This window comes from Physeter macrocephalus, chromosome 17 (genome assembly GCF_002837175.3).
Source record: "Physeter macrocephalus isolate SW-GA chromosome 17, ASM283717v5, whole genome shotgun sequence".
NCBI lineage: Eukaryota > Metazoa > Chordata > Mammalia > Artiodactyla > Physeteridae > Physeter > Physeter macrocephalus.
Genome location: NC_041230.1, coordinates 8351817 through 8365823, shown reverse-complemented (window position 1 = coordinate 8365823; position 14007 = coordinate 8351817). Strand labels below are relative to the sequence as shown.

General features: G+C 40.2%; 1 protein-coding gene across 4 annotated transcripts; it reads left to right on the top strand.

Annotated features, from left to right (window-relative positions):
• Positions 1 to 229: 229 nt before the first annotated feature.
• LOC114484083 (zinc finger protein 571) lies at positions 230 to 13463 on the top strand. 4 transcript variants are annotated; one of them, XM_028478123.2, is made up of 5 exons: positions 470 to 559; positions 3609 to 3697; positions 5416 to 5542; positions 5817 to 5912; positions 11385 to 13463. In XM_028478123.2, exons 2-5 carry the CDS (start codon positions 3689 to 3691, stop codon positions 13076 to 13078), a joined length of 1926 nt encoding a protein of 641 aa, XP_028333924.1. In that variant the 5' UTR covers positions 470 to 559; positions 3609 to 3688; the 3' UTR covers positions 13079 to 13463. The 4 variants fall into 4 exon arrangements, with proteins under 4 accessions (XP_028333929.1, XP_028333924.1, XP_028333926.1 ...); XM_028478128.1 differs by lacking the exons at positions 470 to 559; positions 5416 to 5542 and adding an exon at positions 230 to 257; XM_028478125.2 differs by lacking the exon at positions 5416 to 5542.
• Positions 13464 to 14007: the final 544 nt, after the last annotated feature.

Genomic DNA, 14007 nt, shown 5'->3' with positions numbered 1-14007 from the left:
AACCTCGGGGAAGTCACTTGAGTAAAATGAAATAGTTCGGCTCACACCGCAGCAGCGTGAGTTCCCGGGTTCAAGCAAGGGAGCCCCGAGGCGCGCCCGATTCCGGACCACAGGACGTGGCCACTGCCTCTGGATTCTGTTGGATCGGGCCGGGTTCATGTTTAAGACTACATTTCCCGGAGGCCACCGCGTCCCAGCGCCATTTCGTACACTTACTCCGTTACTCCTTGGTTTAAGGATCCAGTCTGCTGCGGTAGGTGAGTGCACTACCTCTCTGGGACCCGCACGCTGCCTTTGGGTTGGAGCATCCAGAAGGAAGTTCCTGTAAGGTGCTGGGAATACTGGTGTGCCGGCTGGGGCTCGGTACTGACAGGAATCGAGACGATCCTGGCTCTGGACTACATATCTCCAACTTCGTAGCACTCAGGTTAATTCCTTACGGAAGTCGGCCTTGCCAGTGCGGAGTGGCTGTGCCCTTCTCCGCTGGTCGTCGGCCCCGTCACTTCGGTTCCTAGCGGCGGAGGCGTGGTGCTATCAGCTGTGTTCCTCCGCGCCGCAGGTATGAGTGTGCACTTGGCGTCGCTCTCCGCCGGCAAAAGTGGCGCTGTGACTTTGGTTCCTGGCCAACGGGAGCAGGGAGATGTTATCATGAACGTTCCACAGTGCTGGGTGTGTGAGTGTGCGCGCGCTTTTGTGGCCGCGTGACGGGCTCACCCGCCGCCTTCTAACGCACTTGGCTGCTGTGCTCCTTTAGTGACTGTGTACTCTCCCGCCATGAGACAGGGACAGAGTCTCGCCAGTTGAGAATCGCGCGGTTCCAGGTGCCGCAGTTCCTTCACTTTACAGAGAGCGAGGCTATTCTGAAGATGCCCCTACAATGAGAGTTTATGCCCCAGGAAGGCAGAAGACCACCCTAACAGGATGCCCCATTCTACTTTGAGAGCCCTATGGGGAAAAACTGATCCCTCTCTCAGCCTGAAGTTGTTGTGGGAATTGGTCCTAAACTGTTTGGTCGGCTCTGGGAAAGGCTTGATATCCTTTGATTCTTTTTTCTCTGTTCTACTTTTTCCAACAGAAGCATACAGAGGAAAGGAAAAAAAATATTGCACAGCTAAAAGTCTCTTCTAAAATATGTTGCCATTTTCTTTCTTCTCGCGAGTTTCTTCTTTTCAGGATGTTACTACCTCCTGCAACATCTTCCTAAGGAGAAACCAGTGACTGTCCTTAGGCATTGCTATCCCTGTGAATCATGGTGCTCCAGGGATGTCCTCACCAGTCTACTCACCAAACACACCTGCACCTCTCCTTTTCCACCTGATGACAAATCAGCCCTTTCTGGTCTAAGATTTTTGATGAAAGATAACTATACTTTCTGGAGGAAATGTGGACTTGTTTTAACTTTGTATGGAAATTTTCAAGCAGGGTAGAAAATAATACGACTCCAGTGTGTCCAACACTCAGCCGTAATTTAACACATTTGCAAATATCCTTATACCTATCCATCCCCCTTTTTCCTTTAGTATTTCAAAGTGTATTTTAATCACATGTATGCTTATGTAACCAAAAGGACATATTTTAAAATAATAACAATGATGCTATCTCAACTTTAAAAACTAAGTCATTCCATAATATCATATACCCAGTATATATTCAAACTTCCCCAATTCTTTGGAAGATAGAATTTTTTACAATTGCTTTGTTCAAATCATGATTCAGATAGGTCCACACATCACATTTGGTTGTCAAATCTCTTTTTTTATTAATTTTTTTTTTTTATATATTCTGGACGGCCGGCATGTGGGATCTTAGTTCCCCAACCAGGGATTGAACCCTGGCCCCCTGCACTGGAAGCGTGGAGTATTAATCACTGGACCGCCAGGGAAGTCCCTGTCAAATCTCTTAAGTTTCTTTAATCCATAACAGTTTTCTCTATTTTCTGTTTTTTCTTTAATTGTTGCCATTGATTTGTAGAAAAACTAGGTTATTTGTTTACAGAATATTGTGCATTCTCCTTTGGGCTAATTTCTTCCTTGTGGTGTCATATAATTAGTTCCCCTATGCTACATATTTCTGTTAAGGGGTAGTTAGATCTAGAGCCTTGATCAGATTCAGATCATATTTTGCCTAAATCACATTTTCAGGCAAAAATAATTCATAGGTCATGCTGTGTACTTCCTGTGACATCACATCCTGAGGTTTTTTAAAGTCTGGTGTCCCACTTCTGGTGATGCCATGTTGATTGGTGTTCAAGTGCTGTCCACTTAATTCTTCCTTTATAAAATGCCCTCTTCCTCTTTCACCTAAAGCATGCATTCTCAATGGCAGAAGGAGGGGTGTTGCCCCCACAGGGGTAAAACTTGGTTCTTGGCAGGGAGGGGGACAAAACTCTTACTAAATATTATAATGGTTTGTGGACACAGTACATAAACACATATACAGTATATCTGTGGTATTAAAATTTCATAGGTAAGTGGTATCAGGAGAAAAGTTGTCTTAAAAGGCTTTGGGGGAACTAATAATGAAAAAAAAGGGTAAGAAACACTGACGTAGAGGTTATAACATCCATTTATGATTGATGCTGAGATCTATTATTTTATTAAGGGTTACATATAGTGATTTAAAAAAAAATTCTCTCAATTCCGTCTGCATTTCTTAGCTGGAGTTCTATAAATAAGAACTTTTCTTCATCAACTATTTGGTTTTCCTAACTTAGCAAATTTCTGAATGACAGGAGTGTCTTTTGTTATTCGTAATGAACCCCTTTTGATCACACCTGAATTTATGCTAATGAGGTGGCTTGGAGTATGGCCCCTAGATAGCTTCAGGATGGAGCTGATCACCAGAAAGACCAAATGATTAGATGGTTGGAGCTTTCCAACCCACCCACTGACCTGACCTCCAGGAAAGGGGAGGGTGGGACTGGAGGTTAAGCCCTATAAAAACTCTCGAACTAGACTTGATGAGCTTCTGGGTTAGTGAACACCTTGAGGTGCTTTGAAGGTGGCAATCCCAAAGAGAGCATTGGAAACTCCAAGCTCCCCCTCCGCCATACCTTGCCCTATGCATCTTTTCCATTTGGCTGCTCCTAAATTGTATCCATTATAATAAATTGTTAAACATAAGTGAAGTGTTTTCCTAAGTTCTGTGAGCCATGCTAGCAAAGTATAGAACCTTAGGAGGGGATTGTAGGAGCACCCAATTTATAGCTGGTTGGTCAGAAGTGCAGTGGCCTGGGATTTTCGATTGGCTTCTGAAGTCAGGAGCAGTCTTGTGGGCCTGAGCCTTTAAGCATGGGAGCGAAGCATCTCACTTAGCATGTGGGCCCTGGGGAAGCGCTGCTCCGCAGGGCTCCCTGGGTACTCCCCTATCCTAGAGATGTAAGATGCCCATGGAAACTGGCACCCTCTGGGGTCCTGTTCAGCATCATGGGGATTAAGGAAAAGTCTGGCCTGAATTCCCTCTGCTCTATCTGGATTCCGCTGGATTTCTAAGAGGGCTGAGATTTTCCCAAACTTCCCTCAAAAGGGGGGAATAAAGGTAGTTCCAAGGTGCTCATTTTGTGGGCTCTGAGGCAAGCTTGTTCTCATAGCTTTGTTTTCCTTCTCCAGCCCTGCTGTCCTCTTAGGACTCTGCACATCTCCAGGAGAGGAACCCAGAAAGTTGATCAGTTCTGACAGTTCTCAAAACCATGGCTCACGTGAGTTGCTCTTTCTTCTTTCCTCCCTGAAGTCCAATCATTTTTTTGGGTTATATGAACACCAGATATATTTATTCCCATATTTTCTGCCTTACTTAGTCCTGTAAAGGAACTGCTCCCAAATTTCTCCCATTCCAGTGAGTGATTGTAGCAAAGAGCTTCATTCTTCTCTAAATGTTTTTCCCTGCACCAGATGGTATTCTGCCAGGAGCTCTGAGGAAGCAGAAATATCTCCCCTTAAGAGTAGTATTAGCACAGTGGTTTAGTGAGGTAGTTAAATGAGACACATGACAGACTTTGATCTCTACAAACCTAGGTTTTCCACTTGGAAGTGACAGCATTTCTGCTGGTTGTTTCCAATCTCAGTGTGTGGTGAGATTTTTTTGTGAGGCCTTTGAAATTGGTTGGGGAACTGAGTCCTGAGAAGAAAGAGATCTTGCCTCTTGTACAGTTTCATGTTGCTGCTGTAACAAATTACTACAAACTTAGTGACTTAAACACAAACTTACTGTCATACTTCTGGAGGTTGGAATCTGAAATCAGTCTTATAGGGCTAAAATCAAGGTGTTGGTAGGTCTGTGTTCCTTCTGGAGGTTCCAGAGGAAAATCTATTTTCTTGCATTTCCAGCTGCTAGAGGCTGCTCACATTCCTTGGCTCAAGGGTCCCCTCCATTTTCAGAGCCAGCAATCACATCATTCTGATCTCTACTTTCATTATCACATCTCCTTCTTTGACTCTTCTGCCTCCCTCTATCACTTAAAATACCCTTGTGATCCCATTGGGCCCAACCAGAAAATCCAGGATAATCTCCCCAAGATTCTTAATTTAATCACATCTACAAAGTCCCATTTGCCATGTAAGGTAACATACTCACAGGTTCCAGGTGTTAAGATATGGACATCTTTGTGGGGTCATTAGTCTACGTACCACATTCTTCTTGCCAAGAAACCAATGAGAGGCAAGGCTTACCTTGGAGTTGGCCAGAATGTGTCAGAGTGATGCCTGTGTGCACCTAGACTGGCATCCATCAGCCTGCTGTAGCCTAGGAACACAGAAAGTAGGAGCAAATAAAATCAGCCAGATGTATACTCTTGAGAATTTTAGATTCCTAGAGCTAAAGACATTAAAGAATTTGTTTTAAATACTCCCAAATAAGCAGATCATTACATCCATAAAATGAAAATACTGTATGCCCATTATATTTGGTGACATAATATAGTGACTTAATGAATTTGAATCTTCAAAAAGATTCTATGTTCCAGTCCAGAGATTTGTTAAAAAATTGTTTGGAAAGATTTCATCAATTTCGTTTATCCTTTTCTTTAAAGAGAGAAGATAATTTTGGAAAGAACCCATTAGTTGAGAATTTATTTATTATTTATTGAGAATTAGAAAGCTTAAAGTGCTGTGTGATTGCATACAATATTTCATTTAATTGGGAAACTGCAATCATCTGGCCTTTTGTATTCCCAGACCTTTCTGGATAATGGAATTGTCCTAGTATACATAGGAAGTTTTGTCTGTGGCAATAGCAGTGATCAAGGATCATGTTGACACTACAGTTCAGGCACCCAATTTCCTTCAATGTTACAGGTGTTCGGCCATGGCATATTGTTTATTATATCACCCCCTTCCTTCAATGCCCTCCTCCTTCTTATCTCATTTCACCTCAAAATCATCATATTTTCACAAATAATAAATGGATTTGTTGTTTCAGTGGTTGGTAACTTTCAGGGATGTGGCCATCAACTTCTCTCAGGAGGAATGGGAATGCCTTGACCCCATTCAGAGGGATTTGTACAGGGAGGTCATGGTGGAGAACTACAGCCACCTGATCTCACTGGGTAAGATCATTTTACACAGTTTTCAGAATTTGTCTCCCATATTTTCTGCCTCCTTCATTGTGAATTTCTGATTTCTATTCCCTAAGGAAAGGTTTGAGTTTTTTTAAAGTAGAAGTAGACAGCCCCACTGTGTACCTTTTTATTTCTCACCCTTCGGACCTTCACATCTTCCTCCATCACTTCCTGTCAGTTTCTCTTCTTTGATGACCAATGGACTGGATTTGAATCTGGGACTCTTCATCCCATGACCATGTCCCATTTCCTTTCTTTTAAGCTGGATGTTCGATCCCTAAGCCAGACGTGTTTTCCTTATTGGAGCGAGGGAAGGAGCCCTGGATGGTGGTGAGAGCCATGACAAGATGGAGCTCAGGTGAATAAGAGCTGGCCACACAGGATCAGCTATTGCTGATAATAATACAGCTGCTTTATGAAGTGACAACACTTTGCGATGTTTGTGTGAAGCTCCCTTCAAAGGCCTGTGGAAAGTAGACCTGAGACCTAGGGAGAGCAGGAAGGTGATATTGACATGAGATCCCAAAGGAACTTCCTTTCCAACTCCCATTTACTGCTCTTCCTCCTACATTCACCCCACCCTTTTAAAAAAATTTATTTATTTATTTATTTATCACTTTTGGCTGCGTTGGGTGTTTGTTGCTGCACGCAGGCTTTCTCTAGTTGCTGTGAGTGGGGGCTACTCTTCATTGCGGTGTGCGGGCTTCTCATTGCAGTGGCTTCTCTTATTACAGAGCACGTGCTCTAGGCACCCAGGCTTCCGTGGTTGTGGCGCCCTGGCTTAGTTACTCTGTGGCATGTGGGATCTTCCCGGACCAGGGCTCTAAACCGTGTCCCCTGCATTGGCAGGTGAATTCTTAACCACTGTGCCACCAGGGATGTCCCCCCTCCCCTTTTGCTTTAATGAGGAAACTACCTTTGGTTTCTTCCAAGACAATCCTTTTTTCTATTTCTTGATAGAGTTTTTTCCCAGTTGTTCTTTTTTGTTTAGCTAGGTGTCTCCAACCAGCAAACTTTTGTTGAGAGCTTATTGTGTTCTTAGATTAGGATGGACAGGGATGATCTCTCAGAGGAGGTAACGTTTGAACTGAGACTGGAAAGAAATTAGCTGTGAAAAATAAGGCAAGTGTGTGTTCAGGCAGAGAGAACAGAAATGCAAAGGCCCTGAGAAGAGGCTGAGCTTCCTTTATTTGAGGATCAGCAAAAAGGTCAGTGTGGCTAGAACAGAGTGAGTGAAAGTGGAAATTAGAGATGAGGTCAGAGAAATAGGCAGAGATCAGATCATATGAGGCCTTGTAGGCCATTTAAAGGAGTGATGTTTTATCCTAGGTATGATAGGGAGCCCTTGGAGACTTTTGTGCAGATGAGTAGGGGATTATTTTTTAAAGGTCACTCTGGGTGTTATGTGTAGGAAGACGGTAAGAATGGAAGGAGAAGACCAGTTAGAGGACTGGTTCAAGAGTCTATATTAGAGATAATAGTGGCTTGGAATGGGGTTTAATATGTGGAGGTGATGAGAATGGGTTATATTCTGGTTATATTTTGATGGTAGGATTAATAGGATTTGCTGAAGGATTGGAAATAGAAAGAGGCATCAGAGTTTGGAAGCCTGCAGATGGAAGTCAAGAGTTATGCATTTGAGATGCCCATTAGATATCTCCATAGAGAAGTTAGACACACATTTGAAAGCCTGCAGGAGGGTAGTCAGGACTGAAGAGATAAATATAGGATTAACCTCTGTATGATGGGACGAGATGTGATTATGGAGGGATTGGTTTAGATGCAAAGCAAGGTAAATAAAGTCCAAGGGCTAAACCATGGGGCATTCCAACATTTAGTTGGGAAGAGGAAAATGATCCAGCAAAGGAAATTGAGGAGCTTCCCGAATAACCTGTGATCTAAGAAGTAATTGGGAATTCAGTGTACTGGAAGCCATGACAAACACAAGGAGAGAGTGGTTAACTGTGAAAGATACTTCTAAGAGCTCAAGTAAGATGAAGGCTAAGAACTGACTATTGGATTTGGTAAGATGAAGGATATTGGTGACCCTGACAAAGTAGGTTTGGAAATGAGAGGAACAAAAACCTGATTGTAGAGGATTAAAAAGAGAATGAAGAAGAAATAAGTCAACAGTAAAAACTACAGTGGGATAGTGAGTTAACTCACCAGGCAGTGTGGAAGGCCCATTTGAGGAGTTCTCAAAGGTACAAACAGAGTTTTTAAATCCTTTAGAAGTTTTAAATAACAGTATTATAATAGTGAGGAAAAAGAAATATGATATAATAATGAGGAAAAAGAAGTTTGATTCAAGTTTGTATATGTAACTACATAAAAGTGCAGGGAAAAAACCTGGAAGTAAATACAGCAAAATGTTAGTTATGAGGGTGGGAGTAAAGGGGAATAAAAAGTATAGACAGGAAGTACAGACAACTCTTTTGAGAAGTTTTGCCAGGAAGGAGTACAGTAAATGGATAGGAGCTGCAAAGTGAACCAAAGAATCAAAGGAGAGGTTGTGTTATTTTGATTTCAAAGGAGAGTCTTTAAGATGGAGATAAATAATAGAGAGATGGTATAAGAGTAAATGAAATATGGGTGGTAGTGGTCAAAAGGGAGATTGCTCGAAACTGAACTTTTAGAGGTGTTGTGATTATTGGTAACAACAAGGTCTATTATACCTACTGTGGGAGAGGGTAAGTGGAATGAAAAGGAAAACAGTGTTTCAGGGGAAGCAGTGTGCTCAAGGTTTCAATCAGAGCAAGAAGGTGAAGAGAATAATCAGAAGGGAGGCTGAGGTTAGAGTACTTCTGGAAAGTATACTGTGAGTTCCAGAAGGTCTGTTGGTTAGCGTGCAGTAGAACATTGGGTCATAAAAGAGGATGTCCAGACCTGGATTGGGATGAGAGTCCTAGTGATGACCAAGGACCTAGAAAGCCAGGGCTTTTCAGAGGTAATTGGATACCCAGAGATGTCAAGCATTACAGGATTGTTCCTGACTGGTCTCTTTGGGGAAGGTGGGTGCTTATTTCTGTTACGAACTAATAGTGATGGGACTGTCACACTAAGAGTTTATGGAAATCAAGACCTCCCAGGAGAAACCAGCCTTAATAGCAGGATGTGGAGGTCTTACCAGCACCAAAAGCTATGGGGGCCTTTCTTTTAGGCTGCAGTGAGTAGAGTGGTTGTCTTAATAGAAGAAAGAATTGTAGGTGCAGTGTTGCTAGAAGTCTGGGTTTGGGGAAGGCTTTTCAGGAATTGCAAAGGTCTGTGAAATTTCAGATGAGCCCTGAAAGGATGGAAAGCCAGTAGGGAGGTTGAGGGTAGAGGGAAGAGCATTCCTAGCAGGGGGAACAATGTACTGAAGGCTATAAGAGGATAGAGCCTGGTGTATATGAGATATTCAAAGAAGACCCTTGTAGTTGGAGCCTAGTAAGGGAGAGGTACCAGGTGTGAGTTTGGAGAAGCTGGCAGAAGTCAGGCCAGGCAGCACCTTCTAGGGGTTATGAAATGACCTTGTAGGCTGTGAGCAGCATTTGTTTTTTTGTTTGTTTGTTTTTTAACATCTTTATTGAATGTGAGCAGCATTTGTTTTTATTTTTTGGTTTGGTTTTGTTTCATAAATAAAATAACACAGAAGAGAAAATAAAATAAAATATCAGAATGCATCACATGTAAAAAAGAAAATTTCATGACCTATTTGTCTTATTTATGTTTGTGCATGTGTACTCACAATATAACATGCATAATAATATAACATTCATTTCTTATTGTAGGCTGCAGTCAAAAGCAGTTTGTAAAATGCTACTAACAAGTTTGAAATTTATCCCAAAAGCATTTGCAAGCTTATGAAGAATCTTATATAGGACAGTGACATAATGTGATTTACACATTTAATATATTACTCTGACTGCCAGATGGAGATTAGAAGGAAGGGTCTCATGACGTTACTGAGTAGGTTATTGTCGTGGCTCAAATGAGAGTTGCTTTGGGTGTCCTCGGAGTGTTGGCAGTGGTGTTGGGGATAAGGAAACAGATTCAAGAGCTATTTAGGAGATAGACTCAGTAGGACTCAAGGGGGTAAAAGTCAAAGGGGCCTTTCAATATGCCTTCTGCTTTTCAGACTCCATTTTGTTGTCTTCAGTCGTCACCCCCTTTGCAGTTTTCCCAGTTATTCTTTTATTGATTTAATGACAATTAAAAAAAACTACTTATTTGAGTACATTTCCTACATATTCCTCACCCTCAGCAAGGTTTTAAGACTTGGGTATTCTTATCTTTACTTTCTTTATCCCACTAGGTTGCCATTTAGCACCTTACCCTGTGTGGTCTCACAGTGCTTCCTACCCCAGAATCATTAGATTTATATTTCTTCCCATTTTTATTATCATGTTACTATAACATGGAGAGCAGTTTGGAATCTAAACTGGATTTATCTGGTCCCTTACACTGTTCCGTTAATCACCATATTCCAGTTGGTTTCTTTCCTACTGTCTTGTAAACCATATTGTGCTTCTCTGACAGAAAGTAGAAGCCAGATACTCTCATCCCAGTACATTTTGCTGACGAGTTTGTGTTAAATTGAGCCATGTGGGGGGTTTTGTTTATAGTTTGCAGTTTCATTGTACTTTACAGTTTACAGTTTCATTGTATTTTACAGTTTACAGTTTCATTATACTTTACAGTTTCATTGTACTTTTTAGCAAAAGCACGTTTTCCTCAGATTTCTGACTCTTATTTCTAAAAGACCGTTTGAACTTGAATTTACTGATATATGTTTATTTTCTTTCCCACTACCATCCTCTATTACACTCTACAGCCTATATGCAGTGTTGCCAGAGTGTGCCTGGGGCTCCAGTCACAGTGGATAGTGTTCTTTTACATTTGAAAATTACACCCATCTCCCAACTTTGTTCAGAATAACATAAAATTTTCTTTAGTGTATAAAGTTGTCACTATTTCTAGAACATTATAGAACCTTATGCTTTTCTGGAAAATATGAGAACATTTGGCCTTGAGTAGAAGGTACTGGAAAGAAAGACCTGAAAAAATACATGAAGGGAAAAAGAAAACACTGTGTTTGCTTTCTGTGTTCTGGGGAATAGCTATAAAGAGGCATATTTTTCCTACGCTTGTGAAGCTTGAGGAATAGGAGGATCAACATAAATGAAGAAAATGTAATTCTAGAATTGCAAAGATTGAAACAAGAATGAAGAAGAAGGTGCAGATATAGAGAATAAAGACATGGCATGGATCCAATTAGAGTTTTCAGTGATAGTCTTTCTGAGCAGCTGGCATTTAAGTTAGTACGTTTTAGACGAAAAGGAACTGGCCTTGCAGAGAGCATTCCTGGCAGATGGAACAGCATGTGAGGGAGTCTAAAATGCATAAGAATTTGATAAGAGGCTATTACAGTGAGAGATGGGTGGCTTGGCCTAATGTGGTTGTAGTGGATGTGGTCAGATATTTGATAAATTTTGACAGGAGAGCTAATAGGATTTGTTGATAGATTGGCTATCCACCCAGGCATTTGTTTGTTTATTTCCAGGGGTGTTTTTGTTGTAATTTTATAAGCTTCCTTGGTGATTCTAATCCACTCCAAAGTTTGAGAACCACTGACTTAATCTGTTTTCTTAATTAATTTCCCCCCTATAAATTCCCCTCATTCTATGTTCTCTCCTTGTGGCTTTTTTTAAATTGCACAAAATTTTTAGCAATGTTTAAGCCATTCTGTTCTTATGAGAATTATCATTTTATCTACCATTTTTACCTTAGACAGTTCATTTTTTTCTTACAAACAAAAACAGCAGGAATTTGCTTTCTTGTTATTTTACAGACTTGGAATACAGCTGTGAGACCAAAAAGTCATGCCCAGAAAAGGGAACTTATGAAATGGAATCACTGCAATGGGAGAATATGAGGAAACCTATCAGCCAAAACCTTGAGTGCAATTATCTTGGAGAAAATACAGACTGCAAAGGCAAGTTTGAGGATCAACAGAGAAGTCAGGAAAGACCATACATGCACATGAAAATTACCTGTAAAGAAGAGGCCACTCAAAGCCATTCCATGTCCCCTATTCTTCATCAGATAAATCCTACCAAGGAAAAATTGTACAAATGTAAGGAATGTAAACAAGCTTTCGGCTACTTGTCATGCCTTATTCAGCATGAGAAAAGTCATAATAAAGAAAAACACTCTGATGTTAAGAAATGTAGGAAGATCTTCAGCAAAACACCAACCTATATTCAACATCAGAGGATTCAGAATGGTGAGAAACCTTATGAGTGTATGGAGTGTGGAAAGGCCTTTGGTCGTAGTTCTGATCTGATTCAACATCAGAAAATTCATACTAATGAAAAACCTTATCAATGTAAAGCATGTGGGAAGGCCTTTATTCGTGGTTCACAACTCACTGAACATCAGAGAGTTCATACAGGAGAGAAACCATATGAATGTAAGAAATGTGGAAAAGCCTTTAGTTATTGTTCACAATATACACTCCATCAGAGAATTCATAGTGGTGAAAAACCTTATGAATGTAAGGAATGTGGGAAGGCCTTTATTCTTGGCTCTCAGCGTACTTACCATCAGAGAATTCATAGTGGTGAGAAACCCTATGAGTGTAAGGAATGTGGAAAGGCTTTTATTCTTGGTTCACACCTTACTTATCATCAAAGAGTTCATACTGGTGAAAAGCCTTACAGATGTAAAGAATGTGGGAAGGCCTTTTTATGTGCCTCCCAACTTAATGAACATCAGAGAATTCACACAGGTGAGAAACCCTATGAATGTAAAGAATGTGGAAAGGCCTTTTCTCGTGGCTCACAACTTACTTATCATCTGAGAGTTCATACAGGTGAGAGACCCTATAAATGCAAAGAATGTGGGAAAGCCTTTATTTCTAATTCTAATCTTACTCAACATCAGAGAATTCATACAGGTGAGAAACCTTACAAATGTAAGGAATGTGGAAAGGCCTTTATTTGTGGCAAACAACTTAGTGAACATCAGAGAATTCATACAGGTGAGAAACCCTTTGAATGTAAGGAATGTGGAAAGACCTTTATTCGTGGTGCATATCTTACTCAACATGAGAAAATTCATGGTGAGAAGCATTATGAATGTGAGGAATGTGGGAAGACCTTTTTTCGTACCACACAACTTACATATCATCAGAGAATTCATACAGGTGAAAAACCCTACAAATGTAAAGAATGTGACAAAGCTTTTATTTATGGCTCACAACTTAGTGAACACCAGAGAATTCATAGAGGTGAAAAACCCTATGAATGTAAGCAATGTGGGAAGGCCTTTATTCGTGGCTCACACCTTACTGAACATCTAAGCACTCACAATGGTGAGAAACCCTATGAATGTAAGGAATGTGGGAAGGCCTTCAGTCGTGGCTCAGAATTTACTCTACATCAAAGGATCCATACTGGTGAGCAACACTATGCATGCATACAGTGTGGTAAAGACTTTAGACGTCATTCACAACTTATTCAACATATGAGGCTTCATAATTGAGAAAGCTTTATATATGATTTAATATAAGAAAGCCTTCACCCATCTTCAGCAGCTCTGGAATATTAGAGAACTTATATTATGTTTGTAATGAAATAGGACATCCTTTTGATTGTGTTCAAAATCAACTCATTTTCAGAAAGCTTATATTAACTTCATGAATGAAGAAATAAATGACTTCAGGAACCCATTAAACATTTAAAAAAATCTCTATAACCCTGGAATGTAATGCTGAATTATATCCTTTATTGAGCACCATCTCTATTTTAATATTTCCTAACTGTGAAATTGGATAGGTTACTTAACTTCTCTGTGCCTCCATTTCTTTATGTGTAAAATACTATAATGGTATAATAATGATCAAATTGTAAGTGATTAAACACGTGTAACTCCCTCTGGACAGTATCTGATACTCAGTGTTATTATCATTATTATTATCATCATCATTATTATTATCATCATAATTAATGCTATGAGAGAAGTCAAATGGTAGGAATATTTTATAAGTACCATAGAAAGATGTAAACATTCTATTACCATCTATCCCCTTTTGAACCCAAATAATTTATTCTATGACAAGAGCTTTAGAACATAATAAGAGTATGAAGGCCTCTATTTTAGAGCTCATAAATTTTGCTGAACCAGAAAATTCGTACTGGAAAGAAACTCTATGGAAGAAATTTCTTTATGGTTGTAGAGCTTTTTTATAAAGTCAAGGAGAGGTTATTTTTCTACAACAAATTACAAAAGCAGAAGTCATTATTCCACATTTTCTAATTACTACCTTAAGGATAAAAGAATTTACCAACAAAATGATAGCCAAGTTAAGGCCATTAATAAAAAACCTATAAAATATTGTCTTAAATGAGAAATCAAAGCAAAATTTACCAACTACAGTTTTTCCTCATTATCTGAACCTAATCTATTCCTGA

Coding starts and splice junctions, on each gene's coding strand:
- LOC114484083 (XM_028478123.2), top strand. Junction 5,543..5,816: donor CAGCCACCTGATCTCACTGG/GTAAGATCATTT, acceptor CTTTCTTTTAAG/CTGGATGTTCGATCCCTAAG. Junction 5,913..11,384: donor CATGACAAGATGGAGCTCAG/GTGAATAAGAGC, acceptor GTTATTTTACAG/ACTTGGAATACAGCTGTGAG.